General features: G+C 50.0%; 1 protein-coding gene and 1 long non-coding RNA gene across 5 annotated transcripts; one reads left to right on the top strand and one right to left on the bottom strand.

Moving 5' to 3' along the window:
• gatad2b (GATA zinc finger domain containing 2B) lies at positions 1 to 27,235 on the bottom strand. Of its 4 annotated transcripts, XM_048994035.1 has the most exons (11): positions 26,337 to 26,565; positions 6,699 to 7,082; positions 5,368 to 5,497; positions 4,647 to 4,778; positions 4,079 to 4,207; positions 2,546 to 2,716; positions 1,964 to 2,327; positions 1,340 to 1,545; positions 554 to 664; positions 274 to 463; positions 1 to 184 (listed from the first exon to the last, which is right to left on the bottom strand). In XM_048994035.1, exons 1-11 carry the CDS (start codon positions 26,435 to 26,437, stop codon positions 48 to 50), a joined length of 2,055 nt encoding a protein of 684 aa, XP_048849992.1. In that variant the 5' UTR covers positions 26,438 to 26,565; the 3' UTR covers positions 1 to 47. The 4 variants fall into 4 exon arrangements, with proteins under 4 accessions (XP_048849992.1, XP_048849993.1, XP_048849991.1 ...); XM_048994036.1 differs by lacking the exon at positions 26,337 to 26,565 and adding an exon at positions 27,005 to 27,235 and having other exon boundaries at positions 274 to 664; XM_048994034.1 differs by having other exon boundaries at positions 274 to 664; positions 1,976 to 2,327; positions 26,337 to 26,569.
• LOC125719358 (uncharacterized) lies at positions 25,092 to 27,502 on the top strand. Its single transcript, XR_007385067.1, has 2 exons — positions 25,092 to 25,417; positions 26,500 to 27,502. It is a non-coding gene; the product is annotated as an uncharacterized LOC125719358 (long non-coding RNA).

The following is a 27,502-nucleotide window of genomic DNA, read 5'->3' as shown; positions in this document are numbered from 1 at the left end:
GGGGGCGGGGCCAGTAGGGGGGGCGGGACAAGGGTGTAGGGAGTGGCTCATTTCTGTCCGGTGATGGACTGCGATATGGAGCGCGGAGGGATCATGTCCAGCAGGTATTCCCTCTGTCGGTCGGCCAGGCTGGACGCCTTGTGGCCCACCACCCCTCCCGGGTTCAGGTAGGCGATGTTCAGCCCTGAGAACGGGAGGGAGACGGCGATTTAGGAGTACAGTCGGAAGCAGAATGCCTTTCCAAGTTCCGGGGGGGGGGCAAGTCACACTCACCAGGGATGTTGTAGAGATGACGACGGCTCTCATGGGATGCCCGCCCCCCACCGCCGCCCCCGCACTGCTTGCCCGCCATACCCAGGAGGTCGCTGGCCACAGAGAGCTGGGAGGCCTGAGCGAAGTTGGAGAGCACACCGCGTGCAGAGCTGGAGAGCCCCCTCTGGAGGGAGGCCTGGGGCTGCGGGGCCTGCCGGGGGGGCGGGAGGGGCCGCGTTAGACCGGCAGGGATGGGGCCACCTAGCAGGACGAGCCGTGAGGAAGCCGGCGAGGGCCGTACCTGCCGGAGTGCATGGTGCCGGATCATGGACTCTGCCTTGCTGATGCTGGGCACGGTCTGGCCAGAGCTGGGGGAGTGGGAGGTCTGCTGCTGGAGCCGCTGCTCGATCTCCTGAGACGGGGACAACGGCGTGGAAGACGGTCACAAAGGACGTCCCATCGAAAGCCTGTCACCCTGGGCTGGATTTACTAGGACAGTGGTTCTCAAACCCAGTCCTCGGGACCCACTGCCCTGCTTGTTTTCCTGCTATCTCTGCCCCACACGCAAGTCCCAGCTGTCTTTCAACTTCTGATTGATGGAACACACCTGCATGAGCAGTGTGTGGGGCAGGGATAGCTGGAAAACAAGCAGGCAGAGTTTGGGAACCACTGCACTAGGCTGACCCATCTATTTATATACAGGATATGGTACTTTGATGACAGTCTCAAAAGCAACTCTCCGGACCCCAATGCCCCTGCAGCAGACAAGCGGGCATGGAAAATGGACAGAGCGGAGTGTTATTTTTGAAATCTCAGCCAAGTGGGAGGGATAAAATTGTTGTTTGCTTTGGATTTCAAAAGATTTCAAAGTACAGCGGAGTACTGTAACAGAAAAGAAGCACGAGGGTGACAGCCGAGAGGATCACAGTGCCACGGCGGGATTGTGGAGATGCGGCCCCAAGCCACGGGGGAGGGGGGCCGAGCCTAAAAATGAGCCGCGCTGCAGTGGCTGGAGAGCAGAGTCCCCCCCCCCCCGACACAGACGGCTACAGCGAGGATCCGGCAGACGAGCGGCACGCACACCGACCTGCTCCTGCTGCAGCGCCTTCACAAAGGCATTCTTCAGTCGGTTGGTGTGCTCCGCCTTCAGCGCCTTCTTCTGATTGGACGTCATGCACTGCTCGCACAGGATGCGGCCACTCTTCTCCTGCTTCCAGTGGGGGGTGAAGTCGGTCCGGCACTGGGCGCAGAAGAAGGGCTCCGTGGGGGACAGGGAGCCGCGCAGCTTACCTCCTGTGGAGTGGGGGGGTTGGGGGAGAAGGGTGTCAGCTAAACCACACAATTTATCCACATTTTTTGCTATTACTTTTGACTGACTTAGCATAGGGGCCATTCCTGATTTATCCAGGATGCACTCCCCCCCCCCCCAGCTAAGCGAACCCCTTCAGCAGGCAGGAGGCCCAGCATGTTGCAGAGGGATCCACCCGCCCAAATCAGCATCGGCACAGCCAGGCGACCCGGCACTGCTGAATTAGGGCACACTGCACTTTAAAGCATAATTAAAGTTCTCAGTTCCTCAGCATGATATTCCTCAGGGTAGCATCTGAAGTGCTTTTTTAATGGTTGGGGCGGCCCTCCCCCACGTAAACGTCAACGCCAGCGTGCCCCTCCCCATCTGAACAGCCCTGACGGAGCCCGGCCGCTTGCTCACCCGCCGGCTTACCCTGGCTGTCGATGACGCTCTGCACCACCTCCTCCAGGCCCACCATGTAGATGAACTCGCTGTTGGCGGCAGATGGCAGGAAGTGCAGCAGTGGGGCCGGCGGCTTGGGGGGCGGGATCTCCAGCAGGGTCTTCTCCAGCTGCTTGCGCAGGGCCAGCTTAGCGGCCGCCTGGCTGCTGCCCGGGTCGCCGAGGGCGCCCACGCCGGGGCTGGGCAGGGTGGACGGGCTGACAGCTCCCACGCTGCCCACACCTGCCACAGCGCCTGCTCCAGCCGCCTGCATATGAGCCAGGTTCATGTAGATGCCTGAAGAGCCGGAACGCTGGGAGGCTGCCACCTGCTGGCTGGTGGCCTGCATCGCACACCAGAAGTAATATAAAATTAACCTTGACTGAATATTCATTTCAATGCAAGAGAGCTCTGAAATGCGTGTGTACACACACACACACACACACACACACACACACACACACACACACACACACACACACTTTATATAAACAAACTACACAAAACCACTGAATGACAAATGGACTAAACAATGACCAGCTATGGGGTGGGGGTGGTTACCTGCTGGTAGCCGACAGCACTGCTGATGCCCCCCGATGTGGGTCGCACCACAGAGGGCTTTGAGGGCACCCTTTGACCCTGAAGCTGGGCGGGGTTGGGGGCGATGACTCGCTGCGACATCATCATCTGGGGCAGAGAGGCGTTGGCAGCCGACCTGATCACCGTGTGACCCTATGGGGGGGGACAGAACAGAAAAAGGATCAATACAAAGCCGAAGGGGGGGAACCGGTACTCTGGTGTACAGCAAGAACACCTTGGGTGGGGCAGGAGTCTGTCACAAGTCACACACGCAGTGAGTGAAATCTCACATCGCAGTGTATAAAATCAGGACGTTGCTAACTGCTGCTGCACCACTGCTTCTCCTGCCATCAGAAGCAGCATCTACACTGGCCTGCCATCACCTGCCTGCCATCACCTGCCTGCCATCACCTGCCTGCCCTCTGCTTTGAAACTCAAATTGTAAAATTGGGACAGTGTAAATTGGGGCTTTGCCATCTTGCGCATTTGACTTCCTCTGCTGCCCCCTGGAGGCTGGGCTCCTCCACTGAGTCTGGTTAGGGTTAGGGCTTCCTCTGCTGCCCCCTGGAGGTTGGGCTCTCCCTCTGAATCTGGTTCCTCCCAAGGTTTCTTCCTACTAGGGAGATTTTCTTTGCCACCGTTGCCTCTAGCTTACTCTCTGGGGGCTTTGGGGCGGGGATAATGTATAGCGCTTTGAGACGATGTAATGTTGTGAAAAAGCGTTACACAAAAAAAAAATGAAAAAACACTGAATTATCCTTCATAGGAGAAAACTGACTGGAAAAGACAAGACAAAGAACTGAAGCCGCAAACCTGGAGCTGTAAAGCCACAGCACCGCGTGCCTTTAACATTTAATAATAATATATTGTATTTACTAAGTATGCAGCTTAATATGTTCTCAGATCAGTCTGATGTGTCTGATACAATGTGCCATCTGGGCTTAGTTATGACTACACCCTCGCTTGCTGCATTCTGCAGTCTAATCCTCCTCTGCACTCCCGGAACAATTTGCCGCCCCAGATAAGATGTCTGCCAAATGACAGATAAATAAATAAAAAAATAAATAAAAGGAAGAAGGGCTGTATCAGTCCATGAGGTCATGTGAAAGCTGTTACTCTTCACAGCCACTAGAGGGCATCAGACAACTAACTGCCTCAGAGCTAAGAAACGAGTGAAAACACCACAGAAACGTCAAATACTAATTTGTAAAACATGGCACAGACTGCTGGTCTAAATACACTCTGTTGTAATACATATATGATACTGTTACTATTACATAACGAATGCATTCCCACACTGAGCTCGGTGACCTCTAACAACCTCTGAAGAGACACCCAGCGGCACACGCAGCAACTGAAGCAGACGAAGATGACTGAACAGGGGCTCACAAACGTAGCCGCAGACGTCAGTACGAAACAGGTGTGGACGTGGGAGAGCGTAGACACCAGCGCTAATGTCGGATTCATAGATTCGGGTGGATCGTCACAGGGGACGGGAAGGCCGGCTGGGCCCACCTGCGCGGTGCGGAGGTTCTGGGGCTCGGCTGTATGCAGTCCGGGCCGCACCGGGAGCTTGGCCAGGCCCTGGGAGCCGTGCACAGCGGACGACTGCACAGAGGAGCTGGCGTTCTGGACCACCGGTACCTGGTGAGTGGGGGATGGCAGCAATCAAAAATAAATTATTCCTGCTCAGAGGATATTTTCTTTAATCCCCAAACGAATGTGATTAAGGATTTACTTCATTAGAACGACTTCTACACGTGAAATGGATTAAGTAAAGATACACAGGAATTCCTCAGGTTCTGCTCATCTCATCTAGGCACAGACACACACACACACACACACTCAGGCAAGGGCATGGGGTCCAAGCTGGGCTTGGGGCCTTTGGGAGTAAGGACTTTGATCAAGGGATCCACTGAATGAGCTTCTCACCCCCCAACACCACTCGGAAATCCAAACAAGCCCGGGTGTTTAAAGATTCACATCACCCCACAATCATCCCGCAGTGGAATCGTCCCGCAGTGGAATCGTCCCGCAGTGGAATCGTCCCGCAGTGGCGACTGGGCCGCAGTGTCACACTGACCTTCTGCACCACGTTCTCCTTCTGGAGCTGGCTCTGCCGGAGCTTCTTCAGCAGGACCAGGCGTGCCTCTTCCAGGCGGAGCTCCTCCCTCAGGGCCTTGATCATCTGCTGCCGCTCCTCGCCGCTCTTACCCTACGACACGCCGGGAGACGCACGCATGGCTCAGCGCCGAATTCACCCAACAGCTGCTACCAAAGTTTATAAAAACCGGCTAAATATTTTATGTTCTTTAAACTTGAAAACCTTCCCCCCCCCGATGCAGCTCCCCCTAACTTCGGGCCCCGCCAGGTGCCGGGGTTTCCGGCTGTCAGACCTTACAGATACCGGTACACATGCCCTCCCCCCTAAAAAACATGTGGGTTAATAAGCAGCTGAAGCCAGAGCTTCCAAGGCAGCACTGAAATTTTGGGAGGAAGGAGAAGAGCCAGCCTGATAGATTCTCTAGATTTACACAGTTTCGGGTCTGATGACTAGGGGTCCCAAACCCCCCAGTTTCTAATCACTGAGAAAAAAAAAACTCTTCAGAGAGAGAAAGAGACGCTCAGGGCAGTGAGAGACCTTCAGACCAGCAGATTAGTCACTTGACTAATTCTGTGCTATTGTATAATATATAAAGCTTGGAATTCTCTCCAACCAAGATCATCACCACAGTCATTATCACCACACATAGCGGCGATTTCTCCGGGAGCGCTGGAAGGTCCGGGGTTCCTGTGCTACTTACCTTGAACATCTCCAGGTTGGCAGCCCTGATCCTGTCCTCCGCGCTGGGTGTCGCCCGTGGGCTGGAAGCCTCGTTATCCGACAGGATGATCACATCTGGGGACGGCGTGCGGCGCTCCCTGTCCACATTGCTGGGGAAGAGTGAAGGGGGGGGGGGGGGTTTAGATCCTAATGCAAGCAGACTCCTTTTCTCCAAGGTTATTTAGCATGTCATGATTCATGTTTAATTTCTATTCCATTTTCATTTTTAAAAGTTCTTTATTAATTTTAATGGGTCATTTAAATTGTATTTTTAGTTTAAGACCAATTTCTCTTTAAGTATTGGATTGTGTTTTGGTCCATGCGCTATCAAAGTAGCATCGTTAAGACCTTACAGCGCCACACCAGATCCCTAATTGCCCGCCACAGCTGTGCCAAAACAGCTGTAGGATTTAAAAAAATATATCAGCAAGGGAGGCAGACAACCAAGTACAAGAGGCAAGTCTAATAAAATTAACTATTTAAAGGGATATCAAATACATTAACGGCACAATGGACTTTTTATATAGTCCATGTTTCACGGCCCGCATAAAATATAACCTTCTTTCACGACTGTTACCCATTCGGTTATTGCCGCTAGCCAGCCCACACTGTGATCGACAGGCTCTGTGTCCGTGAAACAGCCAGTCTAAGATGTATTTGAGCCTCAGAGACCATGGGCCAAGAAGCCTTGTGACTGTCATCCTACCAACAGCAGGGGGCGATCTACTGGCTAGGTTTACTATATAAAAAAATGAGCATCTCATAGCATCACCCAACAGATTCTTGCTCTAAAGCTGGCAGAAATGGCTTCTAACCCCCATTTTAATGATAAAATCCCCCCATGCTTCAAATAAAATATGGGCTGGTTAGGAGGCCCTCGGGATCAGCTCGAGAACGACTGGTGTAAACCCTCGTAACTCTCTCTTGCTGGCCCCCCCGAGGCATCCCGGCCCTTACTCGCCCAACCACTTAGTCCTTTAGCTGAAGTTCCTGAACAAACAGTATGAGTGAAACTGGAAACCCGATCCATTGATAGCTGAGATTTCGCCAGTAGGGTGGCTCAGTGGGTAACCCGCCCCCCCAGTTCTGTACACCAGAGTTTCCCCACGCAGACCAGACACGCTCGGTTATGCAAATGGCTGGCTCTGCACGGCCTGCCTGACTGTTTCGGGATTCATGCCCTGTGCTTCCTAGAATAGGCTACAGGCTCACATGAGACTGGATGGACTTGGAACATTCCTAAGTCATGAAAGATGGATAAGTTTGCCCTTTGCTTGGGGCAAAATGCACCGACTGCCCCCCACTACTCACCCTCTCCTGGTGCTCATGTCCACAGGCTCATCCACCATGTTCTCCTTCCCGTTCTTCCCCAGGCCTCCATGCCCCCCATGACTGCCGTGGCCCCCGGCTCCACCACGCAAACTTCCGTTGAGCCGCTCCTCATACCCAATGGTTCCAGTGGACCCCTGGATGGCTCCGCCTGTGGATCCCTTAGCCTCGCTCAGGTGCCCCGCCGCCCCCTCAAGGCCGGCCAGGTCCTTGCGTTTCAGGAGGGCGAGCATCTTCAGGCGCTCCATGGCCTCATGACCCTCCATCTTCAGTCGCTTGGCCAGCACCTCCTCTCGGTCCTCTGGCATCTCCAGACCTCGCTTCAACATGTTCAGCCTCAGAGCCTCCTCACTTATCCTCTCCATCCTGGATAGAGAGACACAAGCGGGGGGGAGATGACAGGTGCTTGTAGAGGCTGACCGGAAAGCTGAACAGCCTTCAGGCCAGTGCTAAAGGATGCGATGCCTTAACGCCTTAGAAACTGTGAAAGCGGCCAACCAAAGCCGTTTACAGTACACCAATATCGTACCGAAAAGAGCTCAGAGAACACCCGTTTTTACATGAAAGTCTCCCTATATCTCAGATACCCAGACAGCTGCAAAGACTATTCATCTAAAATGTACCAAAGGGCTTAGCTACATAGCCATCGTAGCAGCGGCAGGTAGCAGCAGAGCAGGTGTGAAATCGTGCAGAAATCTGGGGGCTCAGGCGTAGCCCCGAGGAGTGCCTACCTCTCTCCGATACGCTCCGATCTCTCACAGAGGAGAACCAAAACTCCCTTAAAGACGAGAATATGTGTTCTCTGAATATCACAAAGAACCGGACACTAACAGGGGAATTTCACTGGTCAGCATGTAGAATAGCGATTAAAGAACAAGACAGGTAACTTACGAAAAATGGACAGATGAGGATACACATACTTTAGTACGCCGGAGACCCCACACCCTAACACACACAGACTACGCCGGAGACTCCACACCCTAACACACACAGACTACGCGGGAGACCCCACACCCTAAACACACGTAGACTACGCCGGAGACCCCACACCCTAACACACACAGACTACGCGGGAGACCCCACACCCTAAACACACACAGACCACGCCGGAGACCCCACACCCTAAACACACACAGACCACGCCGGAGACCCCACATCCTAAACACACGCAGACCACGCCGGAGAACCCTCACACTACCACACGCAGACCACGCCAGAGACCCCACATCTTAAATACACACACAGCCCACACCACGTTAAATGGAATGACTGATGCCAGGTGTGCAGCCTTTGTTGCATCAACAATCTCACACTGTTACACAGTCAAGCGAAATCCTCCATCTTAAACCGTTCCGGCTTGCGATGCCTAATAAATCTTGGATATCAATTTACAATCTCTAGTCTTGCAGCTATTTGTAAGAAAAAAATCTCTATTCCCGCATTTTTTGTTACTGGCTAAGCACAGAAACCAGACAAAATCTTTGATTCTTATTTTTTAACAATTAATTGACTGGAGAACATTAAGACAACTAGTATTATCTTCGATTTTTTCAGCCATGCATTCTTGCCTGTTATGCATAATTCATTCATATCTCCCTGTGCTGGACCCAGGACAGAAATATTAACAAAAGTAAGGTGAACATGTATTTGATCTTCCAGATAATTCTCCCATTTTGTCAGTCTTAGGTAGATTGTAATCTGTAGCAAAAAGTAATTCCACCGTATCTTTATATGCTTCATCAATCATCGTACTTCCAGCCATAATGTAAATGTCATGTGAATATACATTCTGATGTATGGATAATGTCACTGTACTATTTAACGAGAATTACTCCAAGGGTAAATCCCATACAAAAACGGTTCTTTAACTCATTTCGTCCATGGCCACACGAAGTCTGCTGTATGCGATAGAAAAGGCCCTACAGGCATCCCGAATGGGGAGCCAGTCCTTTGTTTCCAGAAAGATCTCACCCCCCAATATCAGCAGGAGTCGTTCCTACATAGACAGCTTTGTATTAAAACTCGACAGAGAATTATTTACAGGCTCCGCAAATCAGAAGTATTCTAAGCCCTGACAACTCATTGTGAAATGCAGCATTCCTACACCGCAATATAAATACCACTGCAGACTGCCCAAGCTGGTGCTCTAAAAAGGCAAACAGCCGTCCAGACAAAACAAGACTGCACATAATCACTACCGAATCCCAGAACTGACCCAACATGTACCACAAAACAAAAGATTTTTTAGGTCTCCCCCCAGCAAAACCAAGGTGTCATATGATTCATAAAGTGTGTAAAACCCTAATGCTAGAATGTCTTTTTTAATTTATTTAACCAACTGATCAATGTTACATGACAGTTGTAATTATGTTTTGATTGACCAAATTTGCCAAGCTAAACATCCTATAAATACAACACCACTTTCATCACCACTCCCCCCCACCAAAAAAAAAAAAAAAAACAAAAAAAAACATTTTTTAATCCTATACCCCTGAAGCAACATGGGTAATAATATCAAATGACTAGTTGTTATTCAATATTGCTCATAACCGATAGTGAAGAAATGAATGCGTTTGGATAAAGATTCATGTTACATAACAATTAGAGGAAAAAACTGTTATGTGAGCATGTAAAGTGGAAAAAGGCAAAGAGAAATCCCAAGAGAACCACACAATGGTCTAGATGAACAATGACAAAGGTTAGTGCTGTGTGTGTCATTCTTCTACCCCACATCACCTGGTATTTTCACTAGGGTTTTTCACTGGAGCAAAGTACCCAGTGTCAGACATATGTGCGCTACGGCAGGGCCGCATCATGGGCCTGCCAAGATCAGGATACGGATCCATCCAGAACCATCGCGGTACCTCCACCCAGTCATGTCAGGATGCAGTTCAGCTGTACCAAGAAGGGAGGCACTATGCCAAGGTCAGTCGCAGAGGAAGTCACGTTCGGGAGCGTGCTGTACAGAAAGCACTGCACATGTGACCTGACAAGTGCGCATTGCCTGCGACGACATGCAGAATCTGCATGGCCCAAGCACCAGGCAGGAGTTAGCTAGCAAGAGGCTAATCAATGAGAGTACAACAGAATAACGCCCTTGATGAAAACCCCCCTGGACAGTTCAACAGACACTTACAGGCACTGCGTTTCTGTTCATAGCTGTGCGGTCTCCATTTATTACAGTGCTTGAAAGTACTTGTCAGTTTGGATAAATGCTTTTGACGAACCTATGCAAAATGTACCAATTCTATCGGTTATAAAATGCAGAAATTCACACAGGGGTATTTGGTGTTTTTACTGCCTTAAACCAGAGAAGAGGTACACGGTGCTATTTTTAAGACGGAAGCCACAACATTAATCTTCTTAATAGGTATTTCGCAGACTCAGCTCCAGCTAAAGATGGAACATGCGATGGCGATTTAAAAAAAAAGAGGAAAGAAAAACAACAAACTGTCCTTTAAAACAAAGAGGCTGCAGACATCATGAGAAGAGCGAGGATGAGGAGGAAGATGAAGAGAGTCTACAGACTCCCAGGACAGAGCAAAGAGCAGGAGTCCAAATTCATGCAGCTTCTGCCCCAAAACTGGAGGTCAGAGGCAGATTTGGACCAGAAAAGTACAGTTATGGTTAGCGGCAGTGAAAAGGGGTGTTTAGCCGCCGTTGACTGGCTCCTTCACAGGCCGCGCACAGGCTGCTATTCTGTATCCAGCGACGTGCCATTTCATGCAAAGTATGCAGGACATTTGCTCCTGTCGCGACGGCAAGGGAAACCGAGTGACACGGAGCTGGGAGGACGGCACAGGCGTCTTAGACAAGCCGGGGAAGGGACACGAACAGGAGAGACAGCGATCTTAACAAGGACGGGGATGAGAAGACAACATGAGGGTTAAAAATGTGTAGGATTAGCCATTCAAACAGCAGCAGGCATGATGAGACAGAGGTACAGCCTCCCAAATAGTAACGATAACACTGTGATATCTTTACAGAATGGGATGAAGATCAGGATGAGGAACTGAGATTACAGCTGCTTTGGGATTTATAGAGCAAGGTTCTGCGGTGTGTGTCCTCGTCCTCTTAGGATGAGCTCCATTCCTGCGCGCCCTGCAGGACCTGCACTCCGAACACAAGCGAGGGATCTGACGGAGGCGCAGAAGCGCATGCGAGACAAACTGCAACAGCTCCACCGGTGGCTCTGCTCCGTTAAAAACATCAAAGACAGAACTTTACGGCGACTGCGGACAGTGGCAGTGAAGGGAGGGGAATGGTGACCATCCCTAAAAGGGGCCTCCTTACTGAAGGCTGTGAGCTTCCTCCCACACCTATGATCACGGAGGACTACAGCCTAAGCAGGGTAATGGAGCTCCTAGCACAGCAGCATCCACCGTCCTGCGCGTGTGTGGAAACCCGAAGAAGGCCCAGACAAATGCAGGGGGAAGCAGACAGAAATACTGTTGGCAAACAGAAACGTGCAGGGCTGCCATACGAAACGCAGAGGAGCACCATGCTTCCAGTCAATCGCAGGCAGATTAAAACCCGCGGCCGTACAGAAGGGGAGCTTCCTTTACGTCGGAGGTGGATGGCTGAAGATTCCCAAATCCAGTCACACGAAAACGATAAACCATTTTTTCTGTCTCTGAATAGTATGTTTAAAGTTCTGCAGGTCAACGACACTATCCCCACGGAAATCGCTGAATCTGTGTGTGTGAGCGGGTGTACGTGCTCGAGGGGGTGCGTGCGCAGCAGGGTGGGTTTAAGGAGTTCGGCCTGAGTGACAGCTGACTGAAACTGTCATTATATTATGTAAAGGGGGGCAGCTGGGGGGGGCAACGACAGACACACATTAGTAATGGCTGAATGACTGAACTCAAGCCAGTCAGCTGCCACTAAAAGATGAACTTACTTCTGTTTTTATGGCTTTGTACTGCTGACCTTCATTCTACTGTGGAGTGAAACAGGAAACCATAGTGTAAAGGTGGGGGGGGGGGTTGTCATAGCAGAATCAATACCGTGACGGATGGATCTCCTGAACATGAAGGAACCAAAATTGACAAAACGAAGCTTTGCAGTCCGACTTTGACTGGGATCTGTCTGCTTACAGGAAACCTAGAGCTAGCAGGTCATGCATTTTTAACCTGGACTGGTTTAAGTCAATATGCAAAGGACCATGGGAAATGTATTCCTTTAACCCAGAGGGGGGGGAAATAAACCCATAGGGCCCACACTACACAGAGTGACGGTGAGACTCATTCATCGTTGCAAGGCGCCATGCCGTCTCTGGCGAGTCTAGCGGTATGTGAGAGGCGAAGGGTCAGCTGGAGCTGCAAGATCCACACCCCAGTCTGGGCCTGTGCCCTTTCTACCAAGATTCTTTACAATTACAATTTTCAGTTTGAAATTTGAACCTCTTCAGGAAATGCCGTGATTCGTCCTCAGTAACAACTGGCCAAAATGGTGCTCAGTAACAGGACAAGCTCAAACCAAGGATGGGGTGCCACACCAGATAGGGGGGGGGGCCATTGACGGGGCAGCATTACCGGGCCCAGCATGAGATGGCATGGCGCCGCTCGCACCGGAAATAAAACCCAAAGGATGATGAAGGTGGTTTCCAAGCTAAGCTAACTGAAGCTGTGAGTGGCTCAGTGGGTTAGGACGCCATGCTGGAGACTACAAGGTGGCGGGTTCAAACCCCAGGGTCCAGTCCCTGAATGAGGCCCATAACCCCTGCTTTCTCAATTGTACGTTGCTTTGGACGAAAATGCCCGCTATATAAATTTTAAAAAGGCGGAAAATCAGCTGATGCTGTCGATTTGACGGATTATAGAGGGGATACACCGATCTCAAGGAGGACAGAAAAACCCCGGGTTTTCCTGCACTCCCTGACGTAGCTCTGCACCCTTCAGGATCCTGCCTTGGAACGCTTCTCCGTATGCAGATCCGACAACTGATTGTAAGCGAAAGCAAATGGCGATCAGTCCGGCCAATTCAGGGGCTGCAGTAAAAGGCAGCAAATCAATGTCATTCCGCAATCGAATTTTCAGTCAGAGTCTTAATTCAGATGTAACTGGCCCCCTTATTTCATCACCGACTGTGATCCCACGATCAGCTGCTATCTGCCTGCTCATTGTCTGCAGTTACTGAGCTCTCAGCTGCGCTTGGTGTCGGTGTGTAACTGGAATATTTCAGTGATGTGATATGCAAACGCTCACTTTGGGAATTTCATTCATGTGATGGGGTGGGGGGGGAGGTGGGGGTGGATTAACTCAACGACAATCACAACAAAAGGACCTGCACTCCCTCCTGGCACACGAAGGGACCTGAATAGGGAGGGTGGCGGAGTACGGGTTACCAGGTGTGATTTAATCACGCTCCGAGGCCGAACAAGGAAGTTCTGCTCCCGTTATCTTAAAGATGACAGAGAAGGAGCCCAACACTGGAAACCTCCTAAATGAACCACGCATGATTAAGATGGTGGAGTAAGGGGGGGGCGGGGTGAGTACGGCTCTGAGCCAAACCAATGAGAAGCCAATCGGATCTGCCCTGCAGTGCGCATCCGTCATTATCCCCCCCCCCCCCCAGCTGCCCCCCTTTATACAATATAATGATGGTTTCGGTCAGCTGTCACCCAACCTGGACTCCTTAACACCCCCCCCCCCCCACTGCCCCCACCCCCTCAAGCACGCACACGCACACGCATACACAAAGGCAGGCACACACACAGACAGAACACTGGGCCGCTCTGAGAAAGGGGCAGAAATGCAGGAAATGAAGCGAAGAGGTGACCAGACAGACTGACACCCCCCACCACCCGTCACCTTGCAGCGGCTCGGGATGCTGCACCGTGATGGGGTCCAGCCTGTTACAGAGTCTCGCAGAGTATCCTCGCTGCCCCCCCCAGCCAGCCCCTTGAGGCTGCACCGCGCCACACCACAGGGTACCAATCAGAACCCCCCCGAACTTCTCCTTTTGTAAAAATAACCAGCACGCTCAGCACCCCAACGCGCCACATCTAAGATAATGACACAGTAGGTTATCCTTTATATAAAGCATTTTAAATATTTTATGTATCAGGACCTCAAGGCGTGATTTAAGGGACCAGAAAAGGTGGGGGGGGGCAGGGCTGTTTTTTTCTACTGCAGCGCCCCCGCAGGCCAGCATTTCCTTTACCTGCATGGCTGATCTGCCTGCCATCAGATGTAGTGGCCCACCCCCCCATTCCCCGACCCCCCCTAACCCCCCCACCCACTGTGGCCAGAGGCAGCAGCCTGCGATGTCCCTGTGTATAATCAGACTGCGGAGCGCGCTGCTCATTTCACGCATGGCCTCCATCACCGCAACTTGCTCAGCTGACGCAACCCCGCGCGCGCTAATGTAATTACAGACACGCTTCCGTCGCGCGGCCAGCCCTGCTGCTCCGGAAGCGTCCGAGCGGCGCGGCGCCCGTCCGCAGTGCTGTGTCAGGGCCACAGTGCCGGCCAGGCTCCCTCTCCGGCGCCCATCTGCCGAGCTCTCTGCCCGCTGGCCTAATTGTCTGCGCAGGAAACTCACGTTCGCACATCGGCCCACGCGCCAGGGGGGGCATCTTCCCATCTCAAAATGGCCGCCGCCACGCTCCAGAAGGCTCTACGGAGGGACAGGTCCGAATGTTTGGGCTGCACCACGGTGTTAACCTGACCCGACTACAGCGACAGGAGGAATGAAACAGGGTAAATAAGGTACATTTACATACAGATGCAGAACCCCACCTGGTATCTGGATGCACTGAACTGGCATGTGTTTACGTCGCCCCCTACAGGACTCACCCAGCCGAGCACTTATCACATGGACCTCATGGACGCAGAGGATAAAGATGCTTTAATTTACAGCCCATGTGATGGCACATGCGAGCAGCTTAAGATGGCAGTTTTAAAACAGGAATCCAATCAAAAAATGTTACACTGACGCGCATCAGAATACACAGCCACACTGTTATCAGCGCCCTACATTTACACTCGCAGCTCTTACATGATGAAATTACAAGCTGTTGGGAACTAACTATTTCGCGATTGTAAAACAGGCACACAGACAATGAGTTTGGCACGAACTGTACGATGCTGCGAAGTCCGCTGGCTGAGGATGTTCAGCCAAGACAAAACACCAACGTCCACCACAGAGAAGACGGCAATTACCAGGAAGGGCTTACAAGAATGAGCCCCCAAGCCAAGAGATACTGCTGCTTGGGCGGGGTGGGGGGTTACACTACTAGAGGACCCCTAAGGAGACACCCCAGGACGACCAAGAGGCGACCAATAGGCTTCACAATGTTTAAACAGCAACATCAGACACTGAGAAGGATGGGAATTTTGAATGGATCGTGTGTTAACACATCAACAGCAATATCAAGACGTATCAAGCCAAAGGGCAGCCATTCATATAAGCGTCACTAAATCTGTCTTACTGCAGCATATAATCCCAGATCACAGTACAATGTCCACAGGACCCCAGAAACGCTAAAAATATGGCTGTTTGTCTTCAGGTTTCTGAAAGCTCTGCAAACACGTTCTGTCCATTATGGAGAAGTAAAGGCAGTGGTGGGACAGGACCCAACAACCAAGTGCGGCTCTGTTTGCACAACTGTAGACAGTGTTGACACACTAATACAAAAGTGCTATTCAGCTTGTTTTCATTATCTGCTTATTCATAACTTTAATACGTATTTTAATTAAGGAGCTTGACAATTAAATTGACAGAGCTCTGCTATATGTCCTCACCTCTTAGACTAAGACAGAAAAATCTTGAACTCATACATGCATACATACATACATACACACACATGCATACATATACACACACAGAGACACACACAGTTTTATGCATTTCTATATTAATTTTAAATCATTAAGCTATAGTTACCTAGTCTATCTAATTTTATGTAGTGTGATTCTGGGCAACTCAACATATTGAAAGTTTTGAAAATTATACAACAGGGATGTAAAAATTGGGACGTCACTGCAAGAAAGGGAAGGGGATGGAAGATGGAAGGCTGGACACCAGAGAGGGCCAGAGACGCGTCTGAAATTCTGATATCATTGGGAGAAACACAAAGCCAGACTCTCACGTCGCGCTTGTACTCGGGCTGAACACCTTTCAAATGGTGGACATTCTGTGATGAAATACCACGTTACGGTGGAAGGTCGCTTCCATAGGAGTAATTAATGAAGCAAATGGCACACAAAGAGAAGCCGCTCCAGCTGCCCAAGGCGGGCGAGTGACCGGCAAACAAGCGGCATCCATTGTGAAAGCAGGGAAGGTGCAGGATCGGCTCTTTAAGGACAGAAAAAGCATCTGCAGGTGCCTCATTCCGCCCGTCATACGTATATCAGTACTGAGGTATCAGCTTGCAGTGCAACAACGATCTGAAACAGGCAGCCAACAACCAAAGGGAAAAAGGAAGCGTGATGTCCTGAAACGGCCCAGGCAGAGTGCGGACCACAGTCCTATAGAACATCCGTGGTCTGACCTGGAGGCTTCTGCACAGGAGATTCCTCACAATTGAACGGAGCCTTAGCTCTTCTCCATAGGAGCCAGGGGCCAAACTCCAGCTGTGCCCAGCCTGTCTACCTGCCGCCGCCCACGATGCATTAAAGGGTGTGCGCAGTCTCGCAACTGACGCGAAAACCTCTTTTACCTAAATCAATTCATTTTTCCATTTAAATATTGTTGGTTGTAACGTGATTTGTTGGTTGAACATCAACAAAAGCTGAAGTTTCACTAATGGCACGAGACTTCTGGCATAATTAAAGCATTTTAATTATATAAGGAGAAAAGAAAGTAATAAAAAAGAGTTTATGTATAAATAGTCTCATTTTTCAGGAGCACAAGAGTACACAGAAAATCTTGCGTATTCGTAGGGACAGATGGATTTTAAATCTGTATTCCCAACCCTGGAAACAATGACAGAGATGAAAGTTCCTCACACACAACCTCAATCCTTTCTTATGTGGGGGGCACCTGGCTGCAGACCGCAGGGTGTCTGTTCACAGACCCCTCCCAACAGGTCCACTTTCCTGGGGCCTGTCACTAAGGATATTCTTCATACCAGGATAATGCAATTGCTGAACAAATCTCGTACCTTAACACTGAATGTTAAAACAGCTGGAAGCCCATGGAGGGATTTGAGGTCAATTACCGAGCTAAAGGGTAACGGCAGCAAGCGCAGGGTCGGACCGGAAGCCAGCAAACATCGGCGCATGATGAAACCTGCAAAGACCCTGAGCAGCAGTTCCGGTGTTTATCAATAGAGCCACCGATGGAGCTTCCATGCATTTCCAGGCTACTGGAAAACATTTCCCAACAATTCCTCTCGGTTCTGATGATTTCCCAGACAGATTTATTGGATTTGGCTGGTCAAGATACCACCCATTCTAATGGTCATTTATGGCTGTTTAGGGTACGGTAATTTTGACCGGCGGGTCCCATCAATCTCAGAACGCTCTTTAAGTAAAAGTACTTCCTGCGAGGACAGTCAGGCAGGTTTCACATAAATCAATCCCTTAACACGCCAGTACTGCAATGGAGAGTAATACATTTTAAGAAGTATTTCCATATACATGACAGATACATTGTCAGTTATACTGGTAAATAAAAGGCATAAGAAGGATTTGCAGTGGGATTCCCCGTCCTGGTTCCTGGTCATCAAGTGAAACTTAATTCTGAGCAGCTCCTTCCGGCTAAAGCCAGCACCCCGTAGGGGAATCTCGCCATCCGGCAGGCCCGCGTCTGTCAGCAGCTGTGCCCCCACCCGCTCTCGCCGCGATAACATCTCAACGCGGAGTACAGCACCCAATCCCACTTAATCCCATTTCTTCACCCAAGAGATAAGGGGAGAAGAGAGGAGGTGCACTTACTGCCCAGGTTTAGGGGGAAACAGCGCGGCACAGAGCATCGCGGGGAGGACGGACGGGTGGAGGAATAACGAAAATGCAATTGCGATAATGCGGAGAGAACACAGCGGGGGTCAATGGACACCCTCCTCCCCCTTTTTACAAAGAAATCTCAAATACGAATATGAGAACATAAAAAATTTACAAACGAGAGCAGGCCATTCGGCCCATCAAGCACGTTTGGGGAGGAGAACTTAACTAATATTCTGGACAAACCTGAACATGTTATGAGAGGAACGTAATGCATTCCCTTTAGCAGATGAGTTTGAGATACTTAAGGCCAATAGCACATGCACAATTCACTATACCGCTACCTGATTATAACGGCAGGCTGTGTTACCTAACTTGTAGAGTAATATGGTCAGACGTGCCAACAAAGGGGAAAAAATGGTGGGAACCACAACCACCTTTTTGGAAAAAACTGCCCAAGGTAACCAACTATGCAGAGTCAAGCATGAACGGCATGTTCTTTGGGAACCAAATACCTCCGCCTTGCTTTGAAATTTTCTGGCGTTCCTCTGTCGCCCAACCTGCAATCAATGACCACCCCCGTCAGAAGAAAGGCAAGGTTTTAAGGAGACCAACATCTCGCAGGAGTCGTACTGGCATACGAGGTCAACTGCATTAAAAACCCAAACGAAAAGCATATTCTGGGTGGACAGGCAGAATCGTACCAGCCTGACCTAATGGTGAATTATGCTGGGGAAGGATTTTGCCAAAGCAAAAAGGATTTTGGAATAACCAAGGGCTAAATATATGCCGAAGACACAAGCAAATCAGCCTCATCATTCCTGGGCTGACAAGCCAGTGAGAGTGTGGAGATATCCTTCACTGTTAGCAAACACGCAAACGCAAACATACAACAAATCACACAGCCACCGCCCCCCACCTAGTTAAACTCTCAACCACAACACTTAAACCCTGGTCTTCATTAAACAAGACAACGGCTCATTGTGGCCGTTGCCATGGTGACGGGCCATTCTATTTTTAAAACGGTGCCACTAATCAATTCCTTTTCTGTTGTTGTCGCCCGAGGGAGGGGGCGTTGGAGAATCTGTACATGCGGCATTGTGAGGTAGGTGGTGGTGTGTGTGGGGTGGGGGGGGGGGGGGGCAAGTTGTAAAGTACAGATAGATGAAGAACTCGGTCCTGTGTGAAGTAGGACTCCAGCTAAATGTGGTGCCCCACGGCCATCAACATACCTGTAGTCTTTCCGACCAGGACTGAACAGTGGCTGCCTGAACCCAGAGCAGAACCTCACACCGTAAAACCACAACTGTCTGAATGAAGCCCTGTGTGCGCGCGCACACACACACACAAACACACACACACACACACACACACAAAGCCAGCCCCCCCCCAGTTGTGCCAAATGGTATTTCCTGCAAAATGATACTCATTCTGAAATGATTATTAAAGAACGAGAACATTTGCCATTTCAACTTCAATGCTCAGATACTGGCTCACACTTACATTTGTCTATCGGTCAGACGCATAAGTACAGCGGCATGCAGCGAAGGCAGATCACACACACAAACACAGGCACGTCACCATTTGCTGCGCTCAAAACCAACTGCGCTTTATTCACTGTGAAAATTGTCTGCTTTTGGCTCCAACCACAATCTACTTACGTGCATGTCCGGGGGGAGGGAAATGGGTTTAGAGCGGAGGGATTTTTGGGAAACATCCTTGGATTCTATTTTAACATCTGTGCGAAGACTCGAACAACATGCTCCTTTCTGAGCACCCAAAATCACTGCTGGAGTATCCCGACATATAGATACAGAAGCCTCATTGTCACCTTGAATGTGAATTACGGTCCTGTGCCTTTAACAGAGTCACAATTCTGTTCATTTATTTATTTTATTTTTTTAAAGCCAGGGTGCCCAGCACAGTCAGAATGCACAAGCCAGTCTGAGCCGGTTTGTAACCTCAGGATATGGAATTGTCTCTTAATATGTAGCCGTTAGTGGTCAAGACGTCACACAAAGAGAGAGAGGGAGAAAAGGAGGGAGACGGAGGGAGAAAGACAGAGAGAGGAAGGACAAGGCTGCCAAGGTGGGGGAGGGGCAACCTCCCCCCCCCCCCCAAAAAAAAAAAAAAAAAGCTTTGGGGTAAGAAAGACGAAAATCCACCTCCACCAAGGGGCCAAATCTTAACCTGGCACCTTTACAAAAAGGCTCAACACAGAACTTCAGACCAAAGGGTGGGGCTTTTACTGTTTAAATAAATAAGGAGGGGGGGGAAAAAATCTGGAACTTGAACCATTTGGTGAGGCTGAGGTAGGAGAGATTTTGATGGGGAGGGAACAGAGCCTTAGATAGAATCTGACAAAGAAACGGCAGAGGAAACACACACACACACACACACACACACACACACACACACACACACACACACACACACACACACACACACACACACACACACACACACACACACAATTGGATAGCAGGGCCCAGTACGCAGGCTTTGCAGATCCCTTGCCTGCTGCGACAGCGACGCATTAGCGGGGTTTGCTGTAGCACAGCCGCGGGCGTCACAGTCCATCAGTCCTGGACAACATCTATGGGCAGACCTGGCTATGCAGCTCCGGAGGGGTCTGGGGGGGGGGGTGGGGGGGGGGGGCGGTCCACACTGAACCGGAGGCCAGCCCTGCGGAACGGCGGGGAGAAGAGGCTGGGCCAGCGTGTGCGCGCACAGGGAAGGCGGCGAAAGCCCCCGCGCTTAAAGCCGAGGGTCAGCCGGCCGCCATCAGCCACGCGGCATGAGCAGAGGAAGCGTCGCGCAGGGCAGAATCCCACAATGCCGAGCGACAGGCTGGCGGAAGGGTCAGGGTATACAGAGATGCAGCGGCTCTGATAACTGGACAGGAACATGACGGGCAGCTTCTCGGGTCACGACGCGCCGCTCTGGGGACGGGAAAGAGGCGCCGTCGCACACTTCAGAGGCCTGCGGCCGAGCGTGAGGCCATTAAGGCACGTCACTCTCAAAACGAGTCAACCCATTTAAGCAAGGCACATGACACGTCACATGACAGACTGCGCAAGCACACACACACACACACACACACACAGATATAACTTCAGCGACACTTAATAAAAAAGGTGAAAACTGAGATACACACATCATATAAACTAATTTAGGTGTTATATGATAAGAGCGACCAGCTCATTGGGTCAATATTTATACGTTAACTTGGTAAAATGGAGAATTAGCAGGAGCCATTGGGAATGAGCCCTTTACAGGCTCTTAAAACACCAATTTCTTTCCCTCGGCGGGGGGTGTCACACAGTTAAAATGCAGTGCTTGTAGTAAATACAAGGGAGGAGGGCAAACTTGTGAACCCACTCTGACAAAAAAAACCTGTGACATTACCTTAAACAGCAGCTATTACATAAAGGTCAGCAATGCGCTGTTTGTAGGGCATTCCGGCATTGTTTGGATGCCTTCACCGATTGGCCAGCGTGTCGTTCCCGAAAGGCTGACCCTTCACCGATTGGCCAGCGTGTCATTCCCAAATGGCTGACCCTTCACCGATTGGCCAGCGTGTCATTCCCGAATGGCTGACCCTTCACCGATTGGCCAGCGTGTCATTCCCAAATGGCTGACCCTTCACCGATTGGCCAGCGTGTCATTCCCGAAAGGCTGACCCTTCACCGATTGGCCAGCGTGTCATTCCCAAATGGCTGACCCTTCACCGATTGGCCAGCGTGTCATTCCCGAAAGGCTGACCCTTCACCGATTGGCCAGCGTGTCATTCCCAAATGGCTGACCCTTCACTGATTTGTTAGTGTGTTAACATACAATTTGTTTGGGAGAAACAGCATCCTAGGGGGTTGCATGCAAGTATTTCTTACCAAAACAGCACAACAAGAACACCACCAAAAATGCTGGATTTTGTGCATCTTATCGATGAACTACTCCAACCTTGAGACAAAGAACGGAACATATAGCCTAAAGTGAGCTGGCAAGACCGCTTGGCTTCTAAAAGGGATTTTTTTTCCTTCAGAAAAATGACTTAAAACCCCAAATATTCAAAAAGGGACAAGATTAGACCAACCGAAAATGCAAAGGAGCCATCAAATCCTGGAGATCGATACAGCCTTTCAGATCTTTAACAACATATTCTCGCTTGAAGGAACCCCCAGCAATGCATGAATGAGGGCCGGCCAGCTGATGGCCGTGAGCGGCTCCCCAGCCTTCATTAGCCCCACTCAGGACGTTTGGGAACACACCACAGTTGACGCATTTCAAGATCAACTCTGCCAGGTGTGACGACGGCCAACAAAGCCAACTCTCCAACCAAAGCGTCAGACCATAACTACAGGGCCAAAATCCCAACGCTGTGCCACCACACAGAGTAACTAACTGGATCATTCAGAAAACCCATGGGACCACTGTGACCATCTCATGGTGTCACGTGGGCATGTTATGTTGCTTCAGAAGAACAACCTCATCCTCGGCCTGCCCTACCGTCATGAAAAAGTAGGTGGCGCTATAACACTACCTTAGTAATTATCCCCCAATCAACACACAGCATCTCTGACAAATTGTTTCAAAACTTACTGCAGTTATACCTGTCATTTAAATTAAGGATCAAAATCAAAATAAATAAATATCCTTACAAGGATAACAGTTTCCCAGAGCTTTGGTATTCATTAATACAATAATTACAATATTAATACATCTCTTAGATGATGCAATAAAATAGACAGAAGATACACAAAGGGCAGGTTCTCACTGAACACCAAGCCGTCGCAATGTAGACATCGGCCATGCAGGTCCAACTAAAGATGCAAGCCAGACTCCATGGTGTGCAATGGGTGTGAGGGGGCAGATTTAAGAATGGGGAGGGGGGGGAATACTCTTCCCCAACCACTACTGAAAATGAGAGAGAAATGGGGAAGAGATGCTGCTTGTGGAGGCGTCATCTTTCAGGGACGGGGGCTTACGGAGGAGAGGTTAGATCTCATAGGTAGAGGTCACATCTGTGGCCAATCATAGAGATGGGGATTTACTGGAGCAATTCCACCGACTCACAGTAAACCCATTTCTGAACAGTGCCGTCGATAAGGTTTCCGCACAATACAGGAACCCCTACATCGTCGGGGTTGCTGCTTCTCATCTGTGATCACTGTGTTTTCTTCAGGTATGACTGAAGTTCAAGGTTTTGGTTCCACCTCTATTATTTAATCCCAGTTTAAGGGAATGGGATCCATGCTTTTGAGGATCCACGATGCCAAGTCTGTCAGCTTACACTCCAAGTAGGCAGGACATACAGCGGGCTCCTGAGGGAGCAGAGGGCCCCTTCGACTGCCAGGCCTACCTCCCGAAAGGCTTAAGGAACGGTCTAACCCCCTGCGCTCCAAGGTCAGGGACGTAGGCAGGCCGCTACGTCGGGGGCTCGGCGTGCGAGCAGCTCCAGCACGCGCCTCACGACGCACCCGCCGCGCTCGATGGCCAGGGAGGCTCCGTAATTAACTTCATGCAGGGAGCTATGCGTCGCTGCCATTGTCCCTGGAACAGCGCGGCGCGGACGCCCTGCTCGAGCGACAACGGGGCGCACGCTGCCAGGAGGCGTCTCGGCAAATTCCTTCCACGTGTGAGCAGAACGAAGCACTGCGAAGAAAACGCTCCGACAGACAGAGACATCGCAACACACACTGCGGATCGCCAGTATTTGGTGTGTGTGTGCGCGCATGTGGGGGGGGGGGAGAGTTGGAGGCTTGTTTTGCTCCCAAGAATTAAAAGGAAAAAAATAATCCACCTTCTTCCCACCACATTCACCTGACTGGTAATTTACCCACTAGGCATGAAATTGTGTGACTCGGTAGGCACCCAGCGCAGTTTAGAGAAAACACACACACACACACACACACACACACACACACACACACACACACACACACAGCAAGAAACGACTGGTAGCAATGGGCCCATTGGGGCATCTGGGAACGTACACACAGACTGGCTCAAGACCGAGTAGCTAGACTCCATTAGGAATCAATTCCAGTATGGTTTCCATTTAAGGTAATTTAAACCCTTCCCAAAGAGAGATAAACCTGAGTACCAGGTAGGACTGTCACAGTGTAGCACAGCAGTAATTACCAGTAATACAGCTTAACCCTGTCCTGCCAAATATGTGTCCAATGTTAGCAATCACCGCTCATAGCCGCTCTGACTACACCATATTATTTATATATATTATATACACACACACAGAGTGAAAGATCAGACTACAGAGGGGATTATACATCCTTTCACTTCATATCCGTGGAAAAATGGAATCTAATGTTCTTTAGCTTCATAGCCATTGTGGAATGAGATTAATCTCTTCCTTATCGCTACCACTTCAAACATGCCAATTACGACCACGTATCAATTAAATCCAAATGCCAATTACCACCAACATTATTTTTGGCCTAAAGGGACTTTTTGGAGGCATTTTTATTTAAATAAAACGTAATGTACTTGATTAATTGCTAATTAAACACTTTCCCCCTTAAATAGCGCACACTGATCTCTTAATTAAGTAACAGCCAAAATAATAAGTATTAAAGAAATAATTTTGCGTTGATGTTTCAATCTGATTTTGAAAACACCACCTATGATAGCCTGGTAGTGACAGACGTCCACCATTCTCCGTCAGATCACGCCTAAAATAGCAAGTGTCACCGAATTGGATTTTGGGATGACCGAGAGGTATGAGACTACATACTAAAGTTCAGCTCAGGAACATCTCAATCAGGGGAAGAACATCAGACATGGACTGTCCTTGGCACATGCAAACACCAGCAGCTTGAGCAGGTACCATGAGCACGCTGCATTAGGGCCGTCCCGCCTGCCGCATTAAATGCAACGAAGGGGGACGGTAACGCATCCATCAGTTAGATTAAGCCACTTCTGTTCTATGAACACATCTACAGCACATCTACAGTCGTGGTATTTCTAGAACAATCCACGGAAGCAGCCAACAAGCCACAGGAACTGAGTTTTAACTGTTTTCTGCCTGTCCACAGATCCATATCAATCAGGGTAGAAGACAGTGGAAGCCACTTTCAGTATAACTTTGGGCCGCGATCATCACAGAGACCGGCGCAGCCTTCAGGCGGGGTCCTCCCAGACACAGCTGCGTACTGCAACACACATGCGGCACATGACCAGTCGCATGTGCCCATGCAGGTGCACACAGTAACATCTGCTGCACCAGCAAACTGCAAAAGGCGAGCGTCTTGGCAGCTAGTCTCTCCGCCGATGTTCGTTTGGCCAAAATACGATCTCGTTTTCCAGCTTTGACCTGGCTGGATATCTCACTGGAACGTTCACATTCAGCGGCTTTCCTCAGGGGACCGACGGGCCTCCACCTGGGACTTGAACCTGTTACATTTGGGGTTCAAGCCCACCTCTCCACCACAGTGCCCCGTGATCATGCAAAGACAATGAAGGACGCTAAATGCAAGTAAATCTGACCTCACCCTATCATCCCACTCAAGGCGTCTTATTACTGACCCATAACTATTTGTTTTAAGACTTCTTTAACTAATGGACTGTAAACGCCACCATGCGACGCTATCGCATGCTAGCGCGGACCCCTCCCCAGGTCCCTCTGCATTCCTGTGCAGTCATCATACACGGCCAATGGAGCAGCCTGACTGCACACTGCCAGCGAGAAACAACAGCCAAGAGCGCACCACAAAAGACCAGCTCCTAATCCGCAGCATCCGGAAGGAGCAGGGTGGCAGGCGAGCCACCAAGGAGAAACTTTTCATCAAAAGAAAGGTAAAAACAAAGAGAGTGGAGGAGGGGACGACACAAGTCAGTTCATTTCAGTAAATGAATTCATGGCAGCAGCTTTAGATGGCTGAGAGGACTAATGGCTTCTCAAAGCTTAAGGCAGAATTGTGTAAGAGTGGTGGGGGCGGGGGGCAGAGAAGGTGTCTAGGGACCATCTAGAGATTTAAGACAACACTATGGGGCAGGAAGTCTGAAAATGACCCAGATCCACCAGAGGTATTGCAAAATTCCGTATCGAGCACATCACGCCACCGATTACAATGAGAGTAAAACTGAAGGTGAGCGGTTATTCAGCCAAAATGCAACTCATTACTGTTAATGAACTACACAGACCCGGAGTCACATCTAAGGAGTCTGCGCTGCACAAAAAACAGTCACAGTGACACTTAACTCCGATAATATATTTAGATACTTCTTGGAACTTATAGGCATATTTTTCCATTTCCATCCTTCACCGACAAAAATATATTCAGGCAGCCCGCTGAAAGTATAATTATTGTGTCACTTTGTTGTAAATTAGAGAACGCATTTAAGTGGATCCTGCTGCCAAGTGTAATGAAAATTCAAATACTATTTTTAAAACAAAACGTAAAGTCAAAATGGAAAGCAGTGGCGGTCAGCCGATCTCTGGGACAGCCGTCCTCAGACGGGATGCACCCAGTGTACCGTGGGGCCCGTCTACCTTTCCTCGAATATGCACTACTGGCGCTTACATGCATTATTTAATACAGAAATGTTATAGAATGATATACGGCACACGATCGATCGGGATAACGGTACGTGTGAGCGCCGCAGAGCCCGGTTTATTTGCACTCCTCGGTCGCAGTTAATTGCAGGCTGACGCATGCTAAGCAGGGTAGCCATTTGCGTGCATATGAAACAAGTTGAGAGCGTCTTCACTTACGTAAATGGCTGATGCTGTTTTTTTAAATATATATACACTGTACATCCATCAGTAGCAGCGCACTTAACTTTGACTCCTTTACGTGTCGCTTCGTGCAGCATCGGATGGCCGCGATGTGCCAGACTATAACCTTACTTGCATATTTCTCTGAACGCTTTTTTAGGAGGACAATAAGAAGGGGGGGCGGGCATTCAAGGATCTGCCCCCGAGTGCTGCACGGATACTGTACTCCGGCAGCCTGCAAGACGCAGGGTTCCCGCACCCGATCTGGGTTAACCCCTGGAGAGGCGGGATGAGACAATGAAGCGGACTTCGCTTCGGGCGAGCTGCTCATTTACACCCATCTCAGACGAGCTGCCCTCCGAAACGGTTTTTCCTGCCCACCGGAGCGGCTCTGCCGGGTGGCTGGACCGACACACTTTTGCCCGGATACTACCAGCACAGAAGGTTCACGCTAATTGCCAGCGACAAAGCCGCGATGCTGGAGCGGCGACCGTCTGGATTAGCGGCACGATTTCCCCATCCGTGCTCGATCCCCCCGTTGCGCTAAAAATGATACACAAATTATACCGGCAGTATACCGATGTCAAATAATACCATAGCCCGCCGTCATATTTTTATACACTCCGAAAATATCGGCAAGGCCGCAGCCACATCCTCGGACTCACCTGACTCGTCTTGGCCCCTCAGGTCTCACTTGCTCCGGGTTCACTTTCCGATCCTGAAGCGCCGCAGAAGCTCCTCACGACCAGTCCCCGGCACCGGCAGGCAACACAAAAGCGCTGATTGGGCCCCGGCGAGCGCACATCCCCCCCTGGTCTCTGCCCAGACAGGCGGGTTATTGGTCGGCGGCTGTGTCGGAGACGCGCCCCTATTAAGGTGTGCGCCGTTGTCTGTGTCTGGAGGGGGAGGGGACAAGAAGCAGGGAAATGATGGGAACTAAATGGCTTGTTATGCTCGCCGTGTCGACGGCGAAAGGCGAGCTACAATGACAGATAAACTGCGACCGGCCATATTAACGCCCTCGTCTATGCGCCTGGGACGTGAACGGATTTCCACGAGAATGTCATATTCCTCTCTGTCATATCGGTATTTTAAAATGAAAAAAAGTTTGAATGAAGAAGTTTTTGTTTTTAGCAAAAAAATAAATAAATAAAACACCTAAA

Source organism: Brienomyrus brachyistius, chromosome 23, assembly GCF_023856365.1.
Source record: "Brienomyrus brachyistius isolate T26 chromosome 23, BBRACH_0.4, whole genome shotgun sequence".
In the NCBI taxonomy this organism is placed as follows: Eukaryota; Metazoa; Chordata; class Actinopteri; order Osteoglossiformes; family Mormyridae; genus Brienomyrus; species Brienomyrus brachyistius.
This window is presented reverse-complemented; position numbering and strand designations above follow the sequence as displayed.